The sequence below is a fragment of the Nuphar pumila genome, chromosome 1 (assembly GCF_984573655.1).
Source record: "Nuphar pumila chromosome 1, dmNupPumi1.hap1.1, whole genome shotgun sequence".
Lineage (NCBI taxonomy): Eukaryota > Viridiplantae > Streptophyta > Magnoliopsida > Nymphaeales > Nymphaeaceae > Nuphar > Nuphar pumila.
The window spans coordinates 128304891-128331335 of record NC_143249.1 but is presented as its reverse complement, the minus strand read 5'-3'; the positions used below and the strand labels follow the sequence as shown (position 1 = coordinate 128331335).

Below are 26445 nucleotides of genomic sequence, written 5' to 3'. Positions count from 1 at the left end.
ATCCTTTTAGTCCCTAGGGGCATAGTTATGTTTTTGTTTTCTTTTTAGGGTATTTTTGGTCAATATGATAATATGAAAGCCCTTATGTACATAAAATGGCCTTGGAAGAAAAAACAGAAGTGCACTTTTCCCTCTTCTTTCTTCGTGTTCTTTCTTTCTCATCCCTTTTCCTCTCAGTGCACACAAGTCCACATATTTTTCTATCTGATTTTACTCTCTAGACTTGTCAAAAACATAGTCTCACAGGTTGAAGAAATATTAAGGATATTTCATGCCAGATAACAATCAGCATAAGATTGCAAAAAATGCTGAAGGCACTTGATATAGTAAAAGAAAAGGCAAGTCACAGGCAATTTACTGCTTAATTTTACTAGTAGTGCCAAGAATATTTACTTGCAGAAAAAGATCTCCGTTACAGCTTAAATTTAATATTAGTTTTAACCAAGAATGTTTACATGCAGAAAAAGGAATTCCATACTCTTGCAATAGTTGATAATCTTGTCTTAATTGTGCTAGCTCCAAAAGGGCCTTCACCTTTTCACTAGTAACCTGCTACAAGTAAAAAAATAATAAGAGATGAGAATCTTCCACCAGCAGCTAGCAGAATATTCAATAATCTGGAAGTAATTTAAGATAGAACAGTTGTATCATGTCATGCAATTTTACAGGCCACTGATATTTCAAAGATGTTAGTGTCCTCCATCTTAATGGACATTCACAAGTTCAAATTCTTATACCCCTGCTAATCCTTCAAATGCAACAGCAATATCCACTTTAGTTGGTACCACTAAGCATAACTTAATAATTCCATGTATTGACAATGTAAAAGAATCTTTATAAGAAGACAAGTGCACTTCTAAAAAAATTTACAAAAAGATCCTTGTCAGCACCACCTATTTCAATCAGTGGTAAGAAATCTTGGTGAACTTGCTACATGAACTAGCAAGATACAGCAAAAATGCTGACGCAGTAAAACCACAAAAGAAGTCAACATGAACAGCACAGGTAGAAAGAATTTTCAGCATTGATTAAGTTGGAAAAAATAAAGCCATACATAGCAGTTATCAATATTTTTTTATTCAAAGGAATATTGCTGTCACGGGTCTCTTTCTTTCAATGGGCCAGCGTTGTGCGACGGTCCTTCCTTACCGCCACAAGCTTACTTGTCAGCTCGCTTGCCGGTTGCGGAAGCTCGTAATCAGAGTGCAAGAGAGCAAGAGAGAATAGAGGGAGAAGAATTACAATCACAAGAAGCAATCACAACGAGGGTGAACAAAAGAAAGCTCAACGCATTTAATTCATTCACAATTTTGCCCGAAGGCTATTACAGTTCAAGCATACGGGTGCCCCTTCGGGGTATTGATTCACATGAACCAGGCAGCTTACATCAGACTCAACAAAAGCAAAACAGACTCTAAGCACAACTTTACAATGTAAGTCGCAAAGGAACATGCGCCCCCCTTCAAATCATGCGCCATCCTCGACACCATCTGTTTCATGGTAAGCTCTGACTTCAGCCGGGTAGCGGTAGTTCATTCGAAGTGCAGGCTCCCACGTTAGTTCCACTGTTTCCTCCCACTGCACTAGATATTTCTTCACTTCGCTCAAATAGTTGACCTTGTGACGAAAGATCTTACTGAGGTGCTTTTCGGCCCGTTGTGCTGCCGGGGCCCTCTGCATGATGGGAGCGCGTTGTAGCACGCTGCGTTCTGGATCTCCATCGTTTGGATGGAACTGCTTGAGGTTGCACACGTGGAACACCGGGTGCACCTTGAAATCTGGGGGCAACTTCAGCTTATACGTCAGCTTGCCCACCTTCTTTGTGAAGGTGAAGGGTCCTTCATACTTTCTAAGCAGTTTGTAGTGTCGTCCGTGAAAGATGTCTGTGCGCCCTGGATATAACTTCACCAACACTTGGTCCCCAACTTGAAACCCAGCGAGTCGATGATGTTTGTCCGCCCACTTCTTCATTCTCTTTGCCGCCTTGTGTAAGAATGTCTTTGCCAACTCATTCTGCTTGTGCCAGTCCCGAACAAACTAATAGGCAAAAGATGGCTTTCCCTTTTCTTGTGCGGCAAGAGTGTGCGGGGTCTATGGTTGTTGCCCCGTGGCTATGTCAAACGGCTTGTGGCCTGAAGATTCACCCTTCTGTACATTGTAACAAAATTGTGTCACGTCAAGGAGCTTCACCCAATTTTTCTGATTGGCACTGACAAAGTGCCTAAGGTACTGCTCAAGTATCTCGTTGATGTGCTCTGTCTGTCCATCTGTCTGCGGATGGAAGCTTATTGAAAACAGCAAATCAGAGTCAAGTAGCCAAAATACTTTACGTCAGAACTTGCCCGTGAAGCTAGCATCGCCATCACTCACGATGCTCTTTGGTATGCCCCAGTGTTTCACCACATACTTTAAGAACAACTCTGCAGGGCACTCCTTAGAAGCTGGGATGAAGGTGGCATACTTTGAGAAATGATCCACTACAACCAAAATAGAACTGAGGCCATCTACCTTTGACAGACTAACAATAAAGTCCATGGAGATGCTATCCCAAGGACGTTCTGGAATTGACAGAGGCTCAAGGAGACTGGCAGCCTTCTTGTTTATCCCCCTATCTTGATGGCAAATGAGGCATGTCCGCACATACCCCTAAACGTCATCCCTCACCTGCGGCCAATAGTAGCCGCGCTCAAGGAGTGCTAAGGTCCGCTCTTGACTAGGATGGCCAACCCATAGTGTATCATGGCACTCCTTAAGCAGTTCTCGGCGGAGGCTTCTCCACCGCGGCACGAAAATGCGTCCCCCTTTTGTCACGAGGAGGCCATCCTGTAGCCAAAATCATCGAGTTTTCCCTGCCTGTGCTAGAGAAACAAGATGTGCTATCGGATCCTGCTGCATCCCTTTGTTAAAATATATTCCTTAATCAGTGTAATCATATATATTTTATATATATAAAGGTTGATACATATACATATATGTATATGTATCTACCTAATTATATATATAAAATATATATTTCTCTATTATTAGCCATAGGGGTAGTTTAGTCATTTCATGTATTTTTACGCATATTCCATTTGGAATATGAGTAATTTATTTTTTATTTTTTATTTTTCTTTTCTTCTTTTTGTGGTTTGTGCCACCCAGGGAGGCTCTCCAAAAGAGTCGTTGGGGGCTCCCAACGACTCCTTTGGGAGCCCCCTATGTGGCTCCTCTAAAGGGTTATAAATAGGGGTCTTCCCCTTGTATTTCATTATTCTTGAGGGAGCTTTAGCTCCATTGTAAAAGGGTTTTTACTCTATTTTTCATAATAAAGAGATATTCGTTTAGCCTTTTGGCTTAACCCTTTTGTGGGTTTAGCACTTTATGTGCTTTTGATTGCCCCTTAGTGGGTTTGTGTACAACAACAACAACAACTACGCCTTCATCCCAAAACAATTGGGGTCAGCGATATGAACCAAAAAAGAAATTCATTTCGGGTCTTCCACATGAATCCTTTTCCTCCAATCATTTCTATCCAATGCCATGTCCTCGGTGAGGTTCAAAGCATTCATATCCTTTCCTATCATCTCCATCCAAGTCTTCCTAGGCCTACCCCGACCTCTTTTAACTAATATATTTTCCCATTTCTCCAACCTTCTAACTGGAGCATCATTAGGCCTTCGCCGAATATGTCCAAACCACCGTAAACGATTCTCTCGCATCTTATTTTCAATGGGTGCAACACCTACCTTCTTACGTATCTCCTCGTTCCGAATCTTATCTTTTATTGTATTTCCACACATCCATCTAAGCATTCGCATCTCAGCTACACTCATTTTTTGAATATGATGTCTTTTGGTAGCCCAACATTCCGTACCATATAGTAAAGCGGGTCTAATAGTCGTCCTATAAAACTTTCCCTTCAACCGCAATGGCATTCTACGATCGCACAGCACTCCAGTTGCACTTTTCCATTTCATCCACCCAACCTTTATCCTATGATTTACATCTCCATTAATTTCTCCATACTTTTGAATGATGGATCCCAAATATTTGAAATAATCATTCACCGGTATTTCTTGCTCACCAAGCTTCACTACACTCCCATCACTACTTCGTTGCTTACTAAACCGACATTCCATATATTCAGTCTTACTCTTACTCAACTTAAAACCTCTAGCTTCCAATGTCTGTCTCCATAATTCTAACTTAGCATTAACCCCAGCTCTAGACTCATCAATCAAAACAATATCATCAGCAAACAACGTACACCACGGTACATTTTCTTGAATTGATCTCGTAAGCTCATCCATCACTATCGCAAATAGGAAAGGGCTTAAAGCAGATCCTTGATGTAACCCAACCGTTATCAGAAAATTGGTTGTCACCCCTCCACAAGTGCGGACATTGGTTACTACTCCTTCATACATATCTTTAATTATACTAATGTACTTGAGAGAAACACCTTTCTTCATCATTGTCCACTAGAGAACGTCCCTAGGTACTCTATCGTATGCCTTCTCTAAATCAATAAAAACCATATGCAAATCTTTGTTCCTCTCCCTATATCTTTCAATAAGTTGTCTAAGAAGATGTATAGCTTCCATAGTTGATCTTTCAGGCATAAAACCAAATTGATTTTCCGATATCATGACAACCTTCCTCAACCTAGACTCAATCACCCTCTCCCAAAGTTTCATAGTATGACTCATGAGTTTGTGTATTTGCACTTTTTGTAACGCCCCAAAATCGTGGACTTGAAACCTTTTATGAAAAAGGTTGAAAGCTTTGAAATCAATTATTTATTAGAGTTTAAAACAGAAGTTCAGCGGAAGATCAGGTTCAAAACAACAAGTCCCTAGACCTTGGGCACATTACAACCAAAAGCAGATTACCCTTTTACAAACCGATTTGCAATTCAAATATATATTTTATTGAAATGAAAAGAAGAACCACATTTTGGTAATACAGTTTTAGAAATGCAAAGTTATAATCAAAAGAGATGCTTTCAAAGAAACCTTATACCACATCTATCAAAAGAGTCCCCAGGAGCGCAACGTCAGGAAAGGGCATTGCCTTGAATGCATTGCGTCATCGTGCCATCGCAAGCTGTCTCAACCTGTTCACCACCTGCCCATGAAAAGGGGTCAGTCTCACAACAGACTAGTAAGGGTGCAAAGGACAAGAAAGAGCAAAGGCTACAATAAGCAAGGTAAACGCTAGCTCAAGCAGGAACAAACAAGACTAGCAGATCTAACCAAAAGTGCTCTAGAGTAAGCAAGGCTCTAGTAAAACATGTTATAGAAGCAAGGCTCTAGTAAGGCAAACAGCTACGTACAAGAGCAAGAAGGATTATAGTGCTAAACAAATAACTATAGCAATCCCACAGATATAATAGGTGAAGAGTAACTAACTCTATTCACCAGTCAAGCAAAGCAATTGCATAAGACAGGTATTCATAACTACACTCGTAATACATATACAAGTACCATAGGATGTCTCAGTCCATCGACAAGCAATTACATTAATCGTGAGGCACAAGCTATTGCATCACAAGCAATACATAAGCTACATGGGATAAGCAATCAACTAGTATGAGAAGCTAGTTATTACCGAGCAAGGAACTGCATAATCAGTTTAACCCACAAGGGTAACGCCTCGACAGGCGTACCTAGATCAATGAGTAGCATACCAAACTATCGAGCTAACAAGCAAGCAAGCAAGCAATGCGCATCACAACATGTGCATCTCATGATCATGTGTATAAGTTATATCTTGTCTCATTACTGAGCAGGTCGTTGTGGGTACGCACAAGGCAAAACGTAGAAACAGCCGAGATCGATTCGGGGGTCCATTATGTTATGTATTTTATTATACCCCGAATGACTGACTGAGTCCGCTTCCTAAGGGGACGGTCTGTGACCAAGAGAGTAAATCCCCAAAGGCAAACAAAGGCCCAATGGATGCGCATTCGTACTTCTGCAGAAGTGGCCCGAAGGATTTCCCCTAACCTCCAATGACTGGGAAAGGTCGGATCTTTGCCCGAGATTGCCATTAATGACTGTTCATCGGAGTTTTGTACCATCCATTCTCTCTCTTGATGAACCGTCCCGAATGAGCACGATGGAGGGTTTCTTAACCATCGTCCCATTCTCATGCTCTGGTCTTTCAACCCAATCGAGCATCTTGCCTGTGAAGGCGCATGATTATTATTTAGGTGAGTTATACGCGCCATTGCGCGTTCGAGGCAAGCACACAATTCCCATCCTAGTCACCGCAGTACGCATCGTACCTATTCAAATGCACAACCACGATGAAAGGGGTCAAACCATAGTGAGGGTAGCAACATCAGTCTTGTGATCTTAAATACATGCCATTGCATGTTCGAGGCAGACATAGACCTCTCATCCTACTCATCGTAGTACACAACGTACCTGTTCAAAAGTACAACCACGATGAGAGGGGGTATGGATCTCTCGCAGGAAATCCCAATGCTTCTACTTTATAGAAGCCCGCAGTGAACTCATTCCAGTTCCAACTGATCGTGATCGGGTCCTTTAGACAATCGCGAGCAATCTGCCTATTAGGCGAAAATCAATATAATAGGATTAGCTTAATGTGTCAATACACGTTAGAGGTTACTATAGACCTCTCGTCCTGCTCTTCGTAGTCCAAACATATCGTACGTGACTAAGGGTATAACTACAAGAGGAGGAACATGGATCCCTCGTAAGAGATCCAACAATACCTTCACGAAGGAAGGCGCCACAATCATGGTTGAACCAGAAAGCCTAGAAACTAGGTCTCGCATCAGAGGTGAGGTAACGCCGATCTAGTGATGGCGCAAGTACCTCGCTAGGATCCCCGCCCTATTCGTGCACAGGATCCTAAACAAGGTTATCTAAATCGTATCGAATAGGCAAACTAAGGTTGTACACATCTATCCCAAATACATCGATTTGAGAGGTCCGGCCGCTACCTCTGCTTTACAAGCTATACATCTTAAAAATAGGTTTGCACCTAAGACGATGTCTTTGGAGAACCGAAATGCATAAGTGTGTGGCGTGACCTGTAAGACAAGTGAAACGATATATACTATACACTCAAGCTGCACTCAAGGAGTGCATGCTGACAAGGGACAAACTCGTGCACAAACCAATACAATGGCAAATCGAGGGGCAAGACTCGTTGGGCGGAGCTGCACCGCGAGGGTAGAACGCTAGGGCTACTCGCGAGGTATGATGATCATACATCGATCATCGTGACGCACAAGCAGGCAACTACGTAAGCAACTCGTGAGGTATGAGATCCTATACGGACTACGCCAGTGTAAAGGACGACTCACGAGGCATGGGGTTGCACCTCAATATATCGATAAGCGTAAGCAAGAAGGAAAGCATACGACAGAGATAAGAATACATGCATGAAGGGCAACGGCAAGGTAAGGACAAACACAAGCAAAAGGCAAGTGCAAGAGCAAGCACGACAGTACAAGAAAGTAAAGCACGAAGAGTAAAGCAGAAGCAAGGCCATGGCGTATGAAGCGCGGGGCAACAAGTAAATGCAGGAAGTAAAGTGCAAGAACGTAAAGGAGGACCAGGCATCCTGGAGAACAAGGCAAACATAAGCAAGTAAATGCCAGGGCGCAAAGCGCGGGGCAGTAGGAAAGTAAAGTGCGGGAAAGTAAAGAGGACAAGGATCGCGAAACCGCGTCCTTGAGTTAAAAGACAGGAAATGTAAAGACATGAATGAAAAGCCTAGGCACATATAGCGTGGCGGCGACAGAAAGGAAAGTGCAGAAAAGTAAAGAGGACAAGGATCGCGAAACCGCGTCCTTGAAGGTAAAGACATACGTATATATATTATACGTATACATATATCGTCTTCTTTTAGTTATCTTTCTTATTTTAGCATTTATCAGTTCATTGTCCTTTCACGCAAGAATCCCCTACCTTAAGGGGTTGCGGGTCCTCGTACGCATGCAGCGTAGTCAAGCAAGAGCTCAAGCCACAGAGGGCGAGCTGGATCCACCGTTCAACCTGGAGACCTCAGAACATTAGCATAGGCCGAATATAAACAAGCAACAAGGTCTCTTGCCTGCAGGAGGCAGAGGCAGAAGCTTCTACATCCTGCAGACAAGGGTGCCAGAGGCAGGGGCCTCAGCCCTGCTTGGCAACAGCAGCAGAGGCAGGGAGCAGGAGCTCCCTGTCTGCTAGCACAAGGAAAGGCAGGGGAGGGAGCAGAAGCTCCCTACCACACCTGCCACAAACAAGGCAGGGGGGAAACACCCCCTGTCAGAACACGAGACAGGGGCGCAGCCCCCTGCCGGCAGCAAGAACAAGGCAAGGGGGCAAAGCTCCTTGCCGAAGAACAAACACCGAAATGCAGGGGGCAAGCCTCTGCCTGAAAACAGGAAAGCAGGGGGGCTTCGCCCCCTGCTGGCACAACACAAGAGGCAGGGGGGGCTCGCCCCCTGCCGGCACAACGCAAGAGGCAGGGGGACAGAACCCCCTGCCGAGGAGCAACAGAATGGTGCAGGGGGGCTCCGCCCCCTGCAGGGGAAACAAACAGAAGGCAGGGGGGCCCCGCCCCCTGCCGACAAACAAAAGACAGGGGGGCAAAGCCCCCTGCCGAGAGGCACCAAAAGAGCAGGGGGGCTCAGTCCCCCTGCCGACCAAGAGCAAAAAGGCAGGGGGGGGGGGGGGTAACCCCCTGCCGACAAGAGGCGACAGGGGGCTCAGCCCCCCTGTCGACCAAGAGCAAAAAGGCAGGGGGGTAACCCCCTGCCAAAACAAGAGGCGACAGGGGGCTCAGCCCCCTTGTCGACCAAGAACAAAAAGGCAAGAGTGATAGGGGGCGGAACCCCCTGTCGACCAATAGCAAAGAGGCAAGGGGGGTAACCCCCTGCCAAAACAAGAGGCGACAGGGGGCTCAGCCCCCCTGTCGACCAACAGCAGACAGGGAGAGTGACAGGGGGCTCAGCCCCCCCTGTCGACCCATCCTGCACAAAGGAGGAGAGGGGAGGGTTATACCTCCGAAAAATCGCAGCAAACGGAGCCGTCGAAGGCTAAGGATGCCGGTTGCGAATCGTCGGCGGCTGAAGGGGAGAATCGATGGTCGCTGGTGCCTGGGGACGCTGGCTGCGAGTCGCCTGCGACTGAGGGGGAGACAGTGCCTCCCGGCAGCAGCTGCAGGGAGAAACAGCAGCAAAGGGGGAAGAAACAGGTGGTTCTCGGGTGCCAGCGTCAGGAGGCCGGAGCTAAGAGGTCGTTTGTGGCCGGCGCAGGGAGGAACGCAGGTCGCCGGAACTCAGAGGCTGTCGTGGCATCGATCGCCGACATCCTGCAACACCGGGGACAAAGAGGGGAGTGTTGGTGCTTGCGTCGCCGGGAAGCCAGCCGAACGGAGAGGAGGTGGCCGGACGGAGCTGCTCGCCGGCGTCTCCTGTCGCTGGCGGCCGCGGCGTGAGGGGGGAGATCGGAGTAGAGGAGAGAGAGAAGGGCGAGGGTTTTGAACCCTCGCCCGAGACGCCTGCGTCTTTTTAAAAGACGCAGGTTCTCGAGAGTTCGAGAACCCGGGTCCGGGTTGAGCTCGGGTCCGGCCCGGATCCGGGCCCGACACAGGGGTCAGACCCTGACTCGTGTCTGACACGTGCCGGGCACGTGTCTGACACGAGTCGGACACGACTTTTTTTTTTCACAGGCTTTACACTTTTAGTGTGCATTTATGGGTTCATTATCGAACCCTTTGGTTTCTAACATGGTATCAAAGTGAGGTCACGATCGGGTTGTCTTTTGGTGCATCGAAAAGTATGTCGCTCAAGAAATGGTGAAGTATTCATTGTTCTTCTCTTTTTTGAAGGTATTCGGTATGTATCCCCTTTTCTTAAAGTATTATGCATTATGAAACAATTTTTCTTGCATATATTTTGTACATTTAGTATTTATGATAGTTGAATCCTTTCTTTTCACATTTCACATTTCACGTGTTCGCATGTTTTAAAAAATCTCCTTTTAAAATTTGGTAAACTTGTTTGTTTTTCAAATATATGATTGCTCAAAAATGGGTCGTATATTATATTTTTAAAATTTGATGTCAATCCTACTTGAACTCGTATGGCTTTAGGTGTTTTCTATTATGTTGACTTCAAGTATTAAAAGCTTGAAGTTCATATTTTCCGTGACTTTGTGCATTTGTGAGAGTTCTCCTTGTACCCTTGTGCACACTTCTTAGCATTATGTTTATACACGAATATTTTTTAGAGATTTTTTATAAATGAGCATACATGGTTGTGATAAAAATCTTTTGTATGTGTAAGAAGTTCTTAGAGAAAGTTTGGATAAGATTGAATTTTTTTTTGTATATGAAGGATTGTGATAAGTCACATACTTCTCTGCGCATTCATTGATTACTTGTGCAACCAATCCATGCCTAGGATGACGTCGAATTTTGTCATCTCAAGCAAGATAGCACGAGCGGGCAAGTGTCGATCGGCTAAGACTATGTCCAAAGCTGGTACATAGGGTGCACAAACTGTGTTCTTCCCAATTGGATTATACACGTCAAGAACATTGTTCAAAGGACTAACAGGTAAGGCAAGTGTTCAGCACACTTTACAGAAATAAAGGAATGAGTGGCACCACAGTCAAAGAGTACGAAAGTTGCTTGGTTAGCGACCAGAATGGTACCTTACACGAGCTCGCCCTTGGTCAACGGCTCGACCGTGGCGGTGTAGAGGCGTCCTGGCATCTTCTTCTGGCCGCTGGATTGCGGCTGCTGCGGTGGTCGAGGAAACAAAGGTGCTCCGTTGTTTCGCCTGAGATCATCGATCGCCTTTTTGCGGCATTCACGGATATAGTGGCTCATCTTGCCACAATATAGGCATCCACTGGTCTCACGAGAGCATGCTTGCCCAGGATGGGGTTGTGAGCACTGGGGGCAAGCATCACTAGCTTGCTGCCTTATTGGAGGGTTGCCCTGAGGGCGCTGACGCTTGTGAGGAGGAGCCTGCCTCCCCTTTTTACAAAAAAGGGCGGCCGCTTGGCTTGGACGCCGGAAGGGGTCTTCTTCTGCTCTCCACCTGCAACAGGTGGCGTTTTGGCTTGGGTGCTCTTAGAGCGCTCACAATCTTCGTTCAGGAGGGTGGCAGCCGCAACTGCCGCGGAGAAGGATGGGGGCATGCTGGTGAGGACCTTAGGTCGGAGTCCTTCCCTCAATCCTCGAATGAACTTGTCGGCTCGTTCGCACTCACCGTCGAATAGGTCGGGGCAGTAACGCTCCAGTCTTTGAAAACTGGTGATATAGTCCGTCAATTTGGAGGTTCTCTGGCAGAGTTCCAAAAATTCGACCTTCTTCTTCTCTCGTGCATGTGGAGGAAAATAATTCTCCAAAAACGCCTTTTTGAAGGCTTCCCAAGGAATCACGGACGAATCTGGGAACTGAACATCTTGGGTTGTATCCCACCAATTGCGGGTGTCATCCTTCAATCGGAAGGTTCCAAAGAAGGTCTTCTTGTCGTCTGGGACTTCCAGTGCTCGAAAAACTCGTTCCACCTCTTTAATCTGGTTTTCTGCCAGGTCTAGATCAGTTTTGCTGACGAAAATGGGCGGATCAAGTTTCAGAAATTTTTCATATGAGACTGTCGTATGTTGGCTTGGCTCAGAGGAGGGTGCCTGAGCGTGCATTTGGCCTTGAATTGCATCAGCCAAAGCACCGAGAGAATCCATGACAAATCCCCGTTGATCTGACCAATCATCAGACGAACCTTCATCCGTACCTTGCACCATTCTTAATATAAAAAGATATGTAAATCAGGATTCAAAGAGACATAGTGAAGAACCCAAAATAGCGTAGTATTTCTAAGTGTCAAAGTTAAAAAAAACCCAACAGTGCTGGTACAAAAAGACACTTTACAAAAAGCAACAGAGTACACAAACTCTGGTACAAAAAGTTACTTGATAAACAAAAGGACATGCCGATTATCGAGAAAAGACAATGAGTCCTATATCCTTTAGGGTCGACGAGAGTACGTCTTCAAGTACTCTCTTGCAATACCCGTATGTCTGATCCATCGCGGAGGGAAAAAATGATGCAAATCTTCATTCGGGACTCCTTGAACGTAAGGAGGGGTCATGGGGGTGTAATACGGCGAAGCATTTGGCGCATAAGGTGGCGAGGCCGGAGTGTATTTCGAAGAATCTGTTGAGTATTGGGATGAGTAGGAGGCAGGTATGTATATTGGCGAGTTGGACGAGGGTCTATAAGCGGGTGAACGATTGCCCTGAGCACCCTCTTGGGGAGCGAGATGCTCATCAAACACCGGTGCCTCGAAGGCACCCTGGACTGAGGAAGTTGTGTCTTCCAAATCTTGGGTTGCACACACCTTCTTGTCGTATACTTCTCTGAGTTGGCAATTAGTCATTGTGTGCCCGTCTTCGCCACAAAAAACGCAATCCATAAGGGCCCGCTAGGGAGATTCCGCTTCTGATGATTCCAAAGTGGTATGATGGTTAAGCAAAACGTGCTTTGGCACGTGAGCATTTAAGGGAACCCGCATTCCGAGAGACACCGGCTCACCGGGATGGTTAGCATAAACGTGCCATAGGACGTGGCCCCTATCCTGATAGTGCATTGTTGCCCAAGTAGCGGCAAGTGGTGTTTGGTAAGCATTTAGTAGCGTAAAGCCCCAAGAATCCGCATAAGTAGGAGGATTTGGCCTTCTTGCCCAAAACTTAGCTCGGGACCCTTCACCGTCGTGACGAGAAGTCGTAGGGTTCCTTTCCCTACTTGAACGGCAACGCATACGTCGTGCGCCTCTGCCTGGTACGTACTCCGCACCGTCCAAAGGATTCATATTCTTTAAACAAGAGACCCCAAATACCCATGTAAGGTATGCTTAAGTTTAATAGTAAAAACATGAATAGGAAAACTGATTACTTACAGCGCGATGCGGATGTCAGATGTCCACGAATCACTGTAAACCTTCGGCTCTGATACCAAAGTTGTAACTCCCCAAAATTTCGAACTTGTAAACCTTTTTTAAAACGGTTTAGAAGACTAGAGAATCCTTTTTCTTTTCAGAGTTTATTTATAAATTCAGCGGAAACATGTCCTTTAAAGAAAAGAGGGCAAGTCGACAATCTTGGGTACGTTAGTTAAAAGCACACAAATGACAAAGGCATAGCTTGCAAATATCTTAGATGAAAACATTCGTATTATAAACAGTTTCAAGTTGTACAAAATTTGGATTTCCTTAAGAAATCCGTAACAAAAACCCAAAACGATCAGGATAAGAGCTGCGAGTGGTAACAGTGGATCCTGAAGACATCTCGCAATCGCGCCATCGCCTGCTAAGCATCTAATCATCACCTGTACCCGTAAAATGGGTTAGTTTCGTGAAAAACTAGTAGGTGCACAAGTAGACAGAAATGTCTGAAAGAAGAATAAACAATTAATTATGAATGATGAGTAACCAAGCAATTATTGAATTAACATGAGCAGTTTACTAGCATTTAACAATGAATTGAAAATCACTAAGCATTAAGCAAAACAACAATTTTATGCTTATTAGGTAGAGTGCACAAGTTACTTTATGTTTCATCATTAACTTGCATGCGGGTAGACGCAGACGCGATTCGTAGAAACAATTGAGACTAGTTTGGGCGTCTGTTATTCTATGTATTTTGAATAACCCGAATAGCTAGTTGAGTCCGCTCCTAAGGGAACGGCCGTTAGCCGAGAGAGGATTCCCCAAAGGCATTTGTGGCTACGGATGCATCCTACTTCTGCAGAAGTCCAAAAGATCTACCACCTAGGATAATGTCTGTTAGTCTCATCCCCTAACTCTGAGGACTGTGGACACCGAGTCTTTGCTCGTAGAATGGTTGTTAACAACATGTTCATCAAAGTGTGTGTACCAATCCGTTCTCTCCCTTGACAGACAAGAAGAAACGAATGGGTGTGTCAGGGGTTATTTAACCAAGGACCCAATTGAGCATCTTACCTGTGAAGGCGAAAATCAATCAATTTGTAATGTGGTTTACCAATGTGCTCATAGCACTGGTCGAGGTCGTATGACTGTCTCAAACATCCATCGTATTACTCGCATGACATGCATGTCTATGAGCACATTACGAGGAAGGGTTCTAGGTCCTCAATAAGAGCCTCAACAACATAATTTTCAAAGATATAATGTCATCATTCTAAACTTTAGAAATGACCAAAATCATGTGCCAACTTATGGCATGCGATTTTCTCGAATCTCGCATTCGTTATCGTAGTGTCAACATGCAATGCAAATTTTGACACTGATAACGATGATCGATGAATGCGGATTTCGCATGAGAAAATTACGCTCAAAAGTTTGCTCGAGACCCGGATTTTGAGAAATCTCAAGTTGCGCCAAAAATACTAAACAGAGTAGAAAAACTACTTCCGAACGCTTTGATTTGGGAAAACCAGTTGTGATGGCGCAATACCCAAAGCCTCCAGCGTTATTTGTAAAATTGTTCAAACGATGAATCAGGGTTCTTACAAAGGACCCTTGCATCATCGAGGTTGCAAAGTTTAAACCTTGCTATTCCTCGATCGTAGGTGCGAGAGAGGTGCAAGCCTACGCACCTTCCCTAAATTTGAAACTATGAAACTTCGTACGAAGAAATGCTGCAGGATAGTGTGTGCAATAGCAAGGTGAAAACAACAGTAATGAAAAAACACAAGAGCCTGGGCGTGAAGCGCGATGGCAAATTTAAAGACAGAAAGCAGGAAATGCGAAAGCAAAAGCCTGCGCGCAAAGCGCGACAACAAACAGAGAACGAGAAATGCAAAAGCGAAGGACAAGGATCTTGAAACCGCGTCCTTGAGCTAAAAGACAGAAAGTAGTAAATGCAGAAACAAAAGCCTGGGCGCAAAGCGCGACGGCAAATTTAAAGACAGAAAGAAGGAAATGCGAAAGCAAAAGGACAAGGATTGCGAAACCACGTCATTGAGCTAAGAGCATACTTATATATTTATACGTATGTAAATATATATTTTAATTCTTCCGGTCTTTAATTATTTAAGCTTGGTTCAGTTATTTAAGTCCTTGTGCAATTTCCCCTACCTCGGGGTGTTGCGAGAAAGAGGTCGCGTGCGAACCTAAGTGATTGCAGGTTCGGTTCGCGGGGCGCGTACGGGCTCCGTTGCGTAACTGCAAAAACATGACTTTTTAGAAGGCAAATAAACGAGCAAAGGTAGAGAGGAGACTCGGCTTCTTTGCAATACAAGGTAGAGATCAATGGTCCCTGCTGACTTGAAACAGAACGGGGTAGGGTCCAATGACCCATGCCGCCAAAGGAAACAGGTGCAAGGGCCATTGGCCCCTGTCGAATATTTAAAGAAGGACAGGGGCATCGTCCCCTGCCGGGTTTATATAAAGAGAGGCAGGGGCCCAGACAAATAAGAGAGGGGGCAGGGGCCATCGGCCCCTACTGGGTTTCCAAAAAGAGAGGCAGCAACCGAAGGTTCCTGTTGGTTTTAAAAGAAGGGCAGGGGCCATCGGCCCCTACCAGAAAGAGAAGGGCAGGGGTCGATGGCCCCTGCCGGAAAAGTAAAAAGGGCAGGGGCCGATGGCCCCTGCCGGAAAAATGAGCAGAGAGAGGGAGCGCAGGGGCCAAAGGCCCTCTGCGATATTTGGGAGAGGAGGCAGGGGCCAATGGCCCCTGTCGGGCTTGAGAAAAAAAATGGCAGGGGCCATCGGCCTCTGCTGGATTTTAAAAGAAAAGGGGCAAGGGCCGATGGCCCCTGCCAGAAGGTAAGCAGAGAGAGAGAGAGACGCAGGGGCCTTTGGGCCCTGCATGCGGCTGTCGGGAGAGGAGAAGGTAGAAGAAGAGAAAAGGGGGGAAAAGAAGAGACGGGAGGGCTTACCTGGTGCTGTCGAAGAGGAGGGAGGTGAGAGAGCCGACGGGTGAGGGTCGTCGGAATGGGAACTCGCCGGAGAGGGAGACGTCGCCGGCGAGGCTCGCTGGAGAGGAGAGCGAGGGAACGAGGGAGAGATGCAGAGAGGCGAGAGAGAGAGAGAGAGTCGGGGATCGGGGGGAGAGGCTCGTAAGCCCTCCCCTCTTGCCCTTTTATAAGGGAGGCGCACACAAGGGCCGCCCCCTGTGTCGTCGGCGATCTCCCCCCCCCCCCCTCTGTGTGCTGCCAGCCCCCCTGAAAGCCTCTTTCGAGGGGTTGGGCACGGGTTGGATTTGGGTCGGGTCTGGACCCAACCCGAGTCTAGTTTTTTTTTCGACTAGGTTTTACAGAAGGAACATCAAGAAAAAGTTTAATTACATCGTTTGGTCTCTTTTACCTTTTCAAATAATTTCAAGTTCTTTAGATAAGAACTGTTTTGCATATCAACATGCAAAACCAATTTTGGGCTCTGGCCAGCACAATTTAACAGTACAATTAATTTTGAAAAACCATTAAATTTTCATAAATAAATTTGCAATGCAATGCATAAATAAAATCAACAAGTGGAGCAACACATGCTCCCGGCCTACAAGGCCGCAGTGGTTTACGTCTGACCACCAACACATTTCAAAAGTGATTTATGCATCTTTGCAAAATTTCAGTGAACATGCAATACACTCATTGTTTCAAAACATGTTCACAATGCACGTTCAAACAAAAAAAATTAATGCATATGAAGTCAAATGCATACGCATGCCCAAACATGCATATGATCAGAGTTATGCAAGCATCAAATAAATTTCATATTCAAGCATATGATATGCACAATTGCAAGTTTTTTCAAATCAAAATCATGTTCATGTATCATCTCAGAAAGAATACATACATCAATCTTAAACGTGTACATGATCAAATTCATGTACCAAATCAACTATGCAAAAAATTCTTATCGAGCCAAGAAATGGGGGTTACATGATTTAAATTCAACATGTTGGCTATCCATGTACATGATCATGGGTTCTGAAACATATAGTTATTACCAAATGCATGAACATGTATTTCGACTAACATAGAACGAAATGATGCATTAAGATAGATGAGCATTTTACTGGGCAGATCTGAATCAAAAACAAATAATCATACATTTGGCTGCCTAATGTACACACTCGGCATATCTAATCCAAATCAGTGTACATTAACTTGGCTAATCTGACCAAATATGCATTTATGTAAACTTAGCAGGTCTGATCGAATTTGCGTACTTATGAAACTCGGCAGTTCTGATCAGATTTGTGTACTTATGAAACAAGATAGATCTGATCAGATTTGCGTCCTTGCGAAACTCAGCAGATTTGATCAGATTTGCGTACTTATGTAACTTAGCAGATCTGATCAGATTTGTGTACTTATGAAACTCGGCAGATCTTATCAGATTTGCGTACTTATGAAACTCGATAGATTTGATCAGATCTGCATACTTATGAAACTCGACAGATCTGGATTAGATCTGCCTGAGTATCCACTCGACAGATCTGAACCAGATCTGCGTTTTCAAAAGCACAGCATATCTGAATCAAAACATATATATATATATATATATATATATATATATATATATCAGATGTCTAATTTCATATATATGTATATGCAACTTATGCAAATCTGAAACAATAAAACCCATTCAACTATATGCATGTCAAAAGATTATCAGATCTGAACCCATTCAGCTATATGCTAAATCTGAAATAGTAAAACCCATCCTCAGGGCTCTTGTCCGCTCTTCAAGGGCGTCTACTACCAGTGCTAACAGCCCGGTCATATCGTCTCTTATTGTCCGAACAAGCCGGCGGCACAAGGTAGTCAGCAGCAGCCTCAAGGGCAAGCGCAGCGGAAGACGAACGGAAGAGTTTATGTTGTCACAACTACCGAGCAAGGCGATCAGACTGACTTGATCGAAGGTATTTTCGTAGTTACTGACAATCTTGCTCGTGTTATGTTTGATTCGGAGGCTACCCATTCGTTTATTTCTTCATCTTTTGCAGGATTGCTTGACCTCGTTCCGTCTAGCCTAGAGAAGACTCTTGACGTGATGTCTCCGGTGAGCATGTCTAATCATTGTGGGAAGTACCTTCCCACAGTTCGAGTAGTCATTGAGGAGCATGAGTTGTCGGGCAACTTGGTCATAATAGACATGGCATTCTACGACATTATTCTTGGTATGGACTGGTTGTCCAAACATAATGTGACTCTTCAGTGTCGGGGAAAGAAGGTTTTGTTGGAGCGCCCCGACTTGCCTGCACTGGTGTTTCAGGTGTCAAGGCCTGTCAGTGTGGTGAAGATTGTCTCGGCTATGAAGATCTCGAAGTACCACAAGCAGGGTTGTATGGTGTTTGTGGCCAGTGTGTCCGCCATGGACAGTCAAGAGACACCTTTGGAGCAGTTGGACGTGGTTCGCAAGTTTTCGGATGTCTTTCAAGAGGACTTGCTGAGCTTGCCACCTAACAGGGAGATTGAGTTCTCGATCGAACTAGTGCTTAGTTATGCATCAGTTTCGCACGCGCCGTATCGTAAGGCACCTGCATAGCTAATTGAGTTGAAGAAACAGCGGCAGGAACTTCTTGACAAAGATTTGATCATGTCGAGTGTGTCACCTTGGGGTGCACCAATCCTGTTTGTCAAGAAGAAGGAAGGATCCATGCATCTATGCATAGACAATCGCATATTGAACCAGGTTACTATGTAGAACAAATATCCTTTTATCAGTATTGACGATTTGTTCGACCAGTTGTGTACGGCATATGTGTTCTCAAAGATCGATCTTCATTTAGGGTACCATCAGTTGCGGATCAGGGAAGAGGATATCCTAAAGACTGCATTCAGGTCCAGATACGGGCACTACGAGTTCTTGGTGATGTCCTTCAGACTCACCAATGCCCCTGCAGTGTTCATGAACTTGGTGAATCGGGTCTTCAGGTTGTGGCTAGACCAAATTGTCATCGTTTTCATTGATGTCATTCTGATATATTCTAAGAGCGTAGAGGAGTACAAAGTGCACATGTGGATCGTGTTGCAGACACTAAGGGAACATAAGTTGTCCGCTAAGTTCTCTAAGTATGAGTTTTGGCTCAACAGGGTGATGTTTCTCGGCCATGTGATCTCAGAGAAGGGCACTGAGGTGGATTCAATAAGGTGGAGACAGTGTTGTCTTAGGAGCAACTGAAGACTGTGTCGGAGATTAGGAGTTTCTTGGGGATGGTGGGCTACTACCGTCGATTCATACAGGACTTCTCCTCTCGTATAGCTGCTCCGATGACTCGGCTTTGCAGAAGGGGGTGAGGTTTGTTTGGTAACCTCAGTGCGAGGACAGCTTCCATGAAGTTGTCCTCAGCCCCAATGTTATCTTTCCCTTCTGGGACAAGAGGGTTCATAGCGTACAACAATGCTTCAAGGACTGGACTGGGTTGTATCTTGATACAGCACGAGGTCATCGTGTATGCTTCGCGGTAGCTGAAGATGCACGAGAAGAACTACCTCACACATGACTTGTGTTAAAGACGACAAAGAAGAAAATCCTTCTTTCTCGTTAGGTCCAATCTCTCTTAAATAGAGGTTAGACAAGAATAAATTATTTACAATAATACCCTTTGCTACAAATAAGATAAAGAAGAGAGACCCAGCAGTGACTGCTTTTCAACACTCCCCCTCAAGCTGGAGCATAGATATCAATAATGCTAAGCTTGTCACAACACCTTGAAAAACTAGAACTAGCTAGGGCCTTGGTGAAGGCATAAGATATGTTCTTGGTACAAATGTACCCAGTCTGTATATATTGACAATCCACCTCGATATGCTTTGTCCTTTCATGAAACATTAGGTTGTTAGCAATGTAAGTAGCAGTTCTATTATCACATATCATCACCATAGGTAACGAAACTTTTACTTAGAGATCACTCAACACAGATTTAATCCACGTCATCTCTGTAGCTATAAACACCCCAAATTTTCCTTATCCATTTTCAGACATCGCCCCTCTTGCAGATGTCAACCCTGGTAGGTCAGTAGTGGTAGATCAGTATAGGAGTCCAACCCCAAGTTTGTCTCAGTTTAGGTGTCATTTTACCCCTTTCACCAGGAAAATTATCATTTTACCCCTAGGTCATCCTAGATCCCAGTCAGTCAGAGTCAACCAAACTCATTCTTAAGCTCAGAACAGTTAGAATGTCAGTCATTTCTAGCTCACCTGAGCTCACAATGAGCAGATCATGTTCATTTCTGATCATAACTGTCAAAATGGGTTCATTTCCTCGGAAATGAGCTCATTTCATACTTGAATCCAAGCCAATTGTCTCTGAGTCAGTCATTCCTAGCCAGTCCTATTCCTTTGAGTCTAGCCTGAGCTCCCCATGAGTTCAAGTGCTCCAGTTTCAGTTCAAATCTATTTTCCAGTGTCTAGTAGTCCATTTTAGCCCATTTTCGCAGAAATTGAGCTAAGTCCAGTCAGTTGATCTAGTGTTTGAGCTTCAGTTTTAGTTCATCTCAGTATTACTGATCTTTATTCCAGCTCAAACCCAGTTCTTGTTCGTAACTCACTTCACTTCAGTGATCATTTCTTACCATTTCTCTGAAAATGGCATCATTTCTTAACAATTCAGTCTAAGGGTTTAGTTGAGCCAGTGTTTTGTCACTTCATTTGAGTTCTGAAACCCTAGAACTTAGTTCATTCCAATTCAAACCAGTTAAAACCTCAATTTTCAGAGTCACTCTTGGCCCCGCAGGGACAAAAACCATTTCTTGAACCATTTTGTTCATTTTTGTCAAAATTATCACTTTTTAAACCGGTACAACTGTCAATCAAGGTCCAATACCAAATTTCTTCATCAAGGGTTTGCATTTCGCATGACATTCCATATCATTTCTCCTCATTTCTTATCATTTTCCATCATTTCATTACATTTCATCTCATTTTCGATATCCAGAACTCCAATTTTCAAAATTCCAACCCAGATTCGAATTTCAAAGATTTTCGAAATCAATTTTAAACCATGGGTTTTCAAATTGACATTTTTACCCCCAGGACTCTTAAATTTAGACATATTTTCCTGAGAAAATAATCTGGATTCCTTTCAAACTTGATTTTCAAATTTTCAAATTAGATTTGATCTGCGGAGGGGAGGAAACTTCAAATCTTGAATTTCAATTCAAAAATACAAAAATCTTTCATTTAATTAAAAAAAAAATTGAGAAGTCATTCTCCCCTTATTGGTTTTCAAAATGAATTTCAAAATCATGGGTGGGCCCACTTCCAAGGTGGCGCCACACTTTGAGTTTTAAAAAAAAAATAAAAAATAAAAAATCTTTTCTTTTTCTTTGTTTATTTTCTTTTATTTTTATTTTTATTTTTTTTCTTTTTATTTCCACCTAGAGGAGGAGTGGACCCCACAAGGAGGTCGACCCCCTCTTCCTCTCCATATTTCTTTCTTTTCTTCCTCCCCTTTTTCTTTCCTTTCTTCTCATTTTCCCTCTCTTTTTCTCTTCTTTTCCTTCCTTTCTTTCCTTCCTTCTTCCTTCCCATTTCTTTCCTTTTTTCTTTCCTTCCTTCCTTCCTTCTCCCTTTCCTACTTCCTCCTTGCCGTCGGCCCCCCTCTCCTTCTTTTCTTCTCCCTTCTCCTTCTTTCCTTTCTTCCCCCTTTTCTTTCCTTCTTCTTCTTTCCCTTCCTCCCTTTCTTTCCTTCTTTTTTTCCCTCGTATCCCATGATTATCTTTTTATTTTATCATTAGTTTCACGTAAATTTCATTGCATTTAGTTTTATTCCATTGTCATATATTTGTTTCTGTTAAAATGTAAACTGTAATATATATATATATATATATGTATAATTTAATATTATTATATTTTCTTTTATTATTTTCTTTTTCTATTTTTCTTTATTTTCTTTTTTAGCATCTAGTTCAATAGAAACTAGATATTTGATCCAATCAAGTTCCTGTTGAAACTTGACTGTGCAAATAGCTGTTGGACTGTAGTCCAACAGCTATAATAAATGTTGTTGGACTATAGTCCAACAACTATAATAATAAATGTTGTTGGACTGTAGTCCAACAGCTATATTAAGAGATGTTGGACTTCCAACGTCTCTTTTGGAGAGCTCAAAATGAGCTCTCCTCTCTCTTCCACTTTTTTGTATATATAGGGGTGAACCCCTTCAATGTAAACTACTATGCTTCTTAAGCATTTTGTTCATGAATAAAGTATTATTTATTTTTCAAGTGTTCTTCCTTTTATACCCTTTCAAGGGTCATGCTTGTAGTGTCTCCAATAGACACTTGTTTGTGAGTTATTCGTGCATTTGTTGAAGACCACCATTTCATTACATGGTATCAGAGCTACGAAATCCTTAGATCTTGAAGTGCTTCCGCCTCGATTTCCGTGCCACATTTACAAAAGGTGTTTCATCACCTCGTTCTTGGCTCAAGAAGATTTGTTTGAAGAAAGACGAACTTGTGCTACAAAAAATTTTGGTTTTGTATCCTCTCTTATTCCTTTGTCTACTCTTTTTCTTTTCTTTTTATTTTTCTCTCTCTCTCCTCTTATTTATTCCTCTCTTACCCTTGTAAAAGATGAATGACAATGATAAGATCACCATCATTCCTATGAAGCTAAATGATACTAAATATGTAATGTGGGCTTCGATTATGAAGCACCACAATTGGGGAAAAGGTTTATGGGGTATAGTGGATGGTTCCGATTTGGAACCTAAACTATCTCTTACCAAGAAAGAGGGTGATAAAGAGGTTCCTCTAACGGAAGAAGGGAAGAGTAAGGCGTTAGCCACTTATGAAAAGAAATGGAAAGAATGGAGGATAGGGCATGCAAAAATTATGTCATGGCTCATCAATAGCATAAACATTAAAAAATGCTCTAGTCTAGCTAAGTTTGAGCATGCCGATAAGGCTTGGGAATACCTCAAAAACATGTATTCCCTTAAAGATATTGCACATGTATGCAATTTACAAGATAAAGTTTGGACAATGACTCAAAAAGATAAAACTATTCAAGAATATTATAATGAGTTGTCCAAACTTTGAGAAGAGTTGGCTCTTCTTGAGCCCAAATGGCATTGTGCCGAAGATATCGAGCTTCGCCAAAAGCAACTCGATATGGAACATTTCTATCAATTTGTGAATGGTCTAAGGCCGGAGTTTGAATCCACCAAATCGGCCATTTTACATCGTGGAAAAATTCCTTCTATTGTTGATACTATAGAAGAGCTCACTATGGAGGAAAATAGACTTAGAAAAAGTACTCTAAAAGTTGATGATGACTCCGTTTTAGCTGTATCTAGACCGGGGAATCATACTCGTACTTACAAGCCGCCTCATTTTGGAAGGCAAAACGGCGACTTTGATAAAAGAAAAGTTATTTGTCATCATTGTCATGAACCGGGGCACTATAGGCCTCAATGTCCAAAGTTAAAAAGAAGAGAAGAAAAAAGAGTTGCATCTGTTGAATCTGAGTCAAAAGATCAAGATGCACCTGTGTCTATGGCTCAACTGATGGAAATCCTTCAACCACTTCTCAAAGGGGTATCCTCCTCAATCGAAGCCTCAACTGGAGCGGCAGTTGCATCTTTCTCCGGTCCAGGTAACTTTCCTTGGCTTTTAGATTCTGGTGCTTCTTTTCATATGACCCCAAATGTTAATAGTCTATCCAAATGTCTTAAAAATAACTCAAGTGTGTCAAAGGTTTTTACAGCCGATGGCACATCTCTTGAAATAAAAGGAATAGGATGTTTTGAAAATCTTCAAAAATCCAAAAGATTTTTTATCCCAGAAGTTAGATATATCCCTAAACTTAATTTGAATCTCTTATCTGTCTCGCAAATATCTGATTATGGATGTAATATCTCCTTCTCTTCTTATGGTTGTTGGGTACAGGATCGCCAGTCAGGGAAGCTGATTGGGGAAGGTCATAGAGAAGGAGGACTTTATTACATGGACTTTTTGGAATTACCCAAGAATGCATTTTGTTATAATACTCAGAAATTAGAATTGGATTTATGGCACAAAAGGCTTGGTCATCCTCATATGTCTAAAATTCAATATTTTCCAAGTTTGGAAAAATTTTGTAATTATGAAAATTTTTCTTGTAAAGACTGCATTCTTGGCAAAATGAAAAGGTTACCAGTTCTTAGTAGAACTTTTGTTTCCTCATGACCACTTGAGTTAATACATTCGGATGTTTGGGGCCCTGCACCAGTTATTTCCAAAGGTGGTTATACATATTATGTCATTTTTGTTGATGACTTTTCTAGACATACTTGGATTAATTTTCTTAAACATAAATCTGATGTCTTTGCTAACTTCCAAATATTTCATAAAATGGTTAAAAATAAGTTTCAAAATGATATTTCTGTTTTTCGCATTGATTCAGGGGGAGAATTTATGTCCAACGAATTCAAAGACTCTCAATTTACATGGTATTACACATCAAAGATCATGTCCACACACTCCACAACAGAATGGCCTAGCCGAACGCAAACATCGGCACATTATGGAAACTACTAGGACATTGCTAATTGCAAATCAAGTTCCAAAAAGTTTTTGGGCTGAAGCGGTCCTAACTGCCACCTACCTCATTAATAGGATGCAATCTTCCTCATTAAAGAATATAACTCCAATAGAAAAGCTTGTTAATTTAACTCCAGATTATTCTAGATTAAGAGTCTTTGGATGCAAATGTTTTGTTTTCACCAACAGAAATGACAAACTCTCTCCTCGTGCAATCCCATGTGCCTTTTTAGGATATGCTGATAATCAAAAAGGCTACAGGTGTTTAGATTTTCAAAATGACAAATTATATGTGTCAAGAAATGTATCTTTTTTGGAAAAAGAAAGCTTCTTTGAATTTGAAAAATCCAAGGATGTCACTGAATACTCGTTTTTAATTGATCCAACTTCAAAATCCAATGAATGTGATGTTGGATGTGACCTTGACAATGATCAAAGTCCTATTGTTGTTGAAAATGATGATAATGAAGAGCAAATCCATAGGGATGTTAGTCTACAATATTCAAGACGTAGAGAGCAAAATTTTCCATGTGCATTACAAAAATACTCTGAAGTCTCACCTAGAAGAACGTCTAGAATCTCTAAACCTCCAGAAAAATTTGTCTTATAAATCTTTTTCACCCACGTATAGGGCCGCCATTACATTAATACAATCATATGTTGAACCATCATCCTATTCTCAAGCCAAAAATCATATAGAATGGATAGAAGCCATGAAAATAGAATTGGATGCACTAGAAAAGGCCAATACTTGGACGATACAAGATATCCCTCCGGGTAAGAAACCTATAGGTTGTAGGTGGGTATACAAAGTCAAAACCAAAAGTGATGGGACCCTGGAAAGATATAAGGCCCCTTTAGTAGCAAAAGGATATGCCCAAGAGTATGGCATCGATTATAAAGAAACATTTGCTCATGTGGCCCGTATGACCACTGTTAGAACTTTAATAGCCTTGGCCTCCATTAAAACATGGCATATCTTTCAATTAGATGTCAAAAATGCTTTCCTGAATGGGAATCTCGTTGAAGAAGTATACATGGAAGCCCCACCTGGTATTAGTATCCCTAAGGGTAAAGCTCTTCGTCTAGAAAAAGCTCTTTATGGTCTTAAACAGGCTCCAAAATCCTGGTATGACCGATTTAGTCATGTTATGCTTGATATTGGTTTTCAACCTTGTTTAACTGACACTGCTTTGTTTGTTAAGAAATCTGATGCAGGCATCATTATTCTTCTTCTCTATGTGGACGATATGATCATCACCGGAGGCGACAAACAGGGAGTTGCAAATATCAAATCTCTTCTTAAAACTCACTTTGAAATGACTGACTTAGGTTTATTAAGATATTTTTTAGGCATTGAAGTTGCTTATTCCCCTAGGGGGTATTTGATATCTTAATCTAAATTTGCTCTTGATATCGTTTCCAGGTCTAGAATTACAAATGATAAGAAAGTAGACACTCCAGAAGTTGTCAATGTTAAAATGAAAATTGATAATGGAGAACTTCTTGATGATCCTACTCCTTATAAACAGCTTGTTGGAGCCCTTTCTTATCTTTCCATTACTAGGCCAGATATAACTCATGTGGTTCATACAGCCAGTCAGTTTCAGCATGCTCCCACCTCCGTGCACATGGGAGCAATTTTGCGTATTATTAGATACTTAAAATCCTCTCTTTCACGAGGACTCTTCTTGTTTGCTTCATCTTCATTAAATTTAATTGCATATACTGATGTTGACTGGGGAGGTGATCCCAATAATAGACACTCAACTACTGGTTTTTGTGTGTTCCTAGGTGAAACCTTAATTTCGTGAAGGTGCAAGAAGCAGCAGAAAGTCTCTCTTTCCTCCACCGAAGCTGAATACAGAGCCATGGCAACCACCACTATGGAGGTTGTTTGGCTCAGACGATTGCTAGCGGATATGGGAGTTAAAGCAACGCAAGCTTCAAAGATGTGTTGTGACA

The 26445-nt window shown here is 42.8% G+C and overlaps 1 protein-coding gene across 6 annotated transcripts in view; it reads right to left on the bottom strand.

The window, feature by feature from the left end:
• Nucleotides 1–26445, bottom strand: part of MEE13 (myosin heavy chain-like protein) — a 144346-nt gene that overhangs the window by 10274 nt on the left and 107627 nt on the right. For 4 of the 6 annotated variants that reach the window (XM_089998746.1, XM_089998762.1, XM_089998777.1 and 1 more), the window contains one exon: nucleotides 479–552. In XM_089998746.1, coding sequence (XP_089854872.1) covers nucleotides 479–552 — 74 coding nt within the window. The remainder of the gene's footprint in view (nucleotides 1–478; nucleotides 553–26445) is intronic. The other 2 variants (XM_089998753.1, XM_089998770.1) reach the window with 1 other exon arrangement.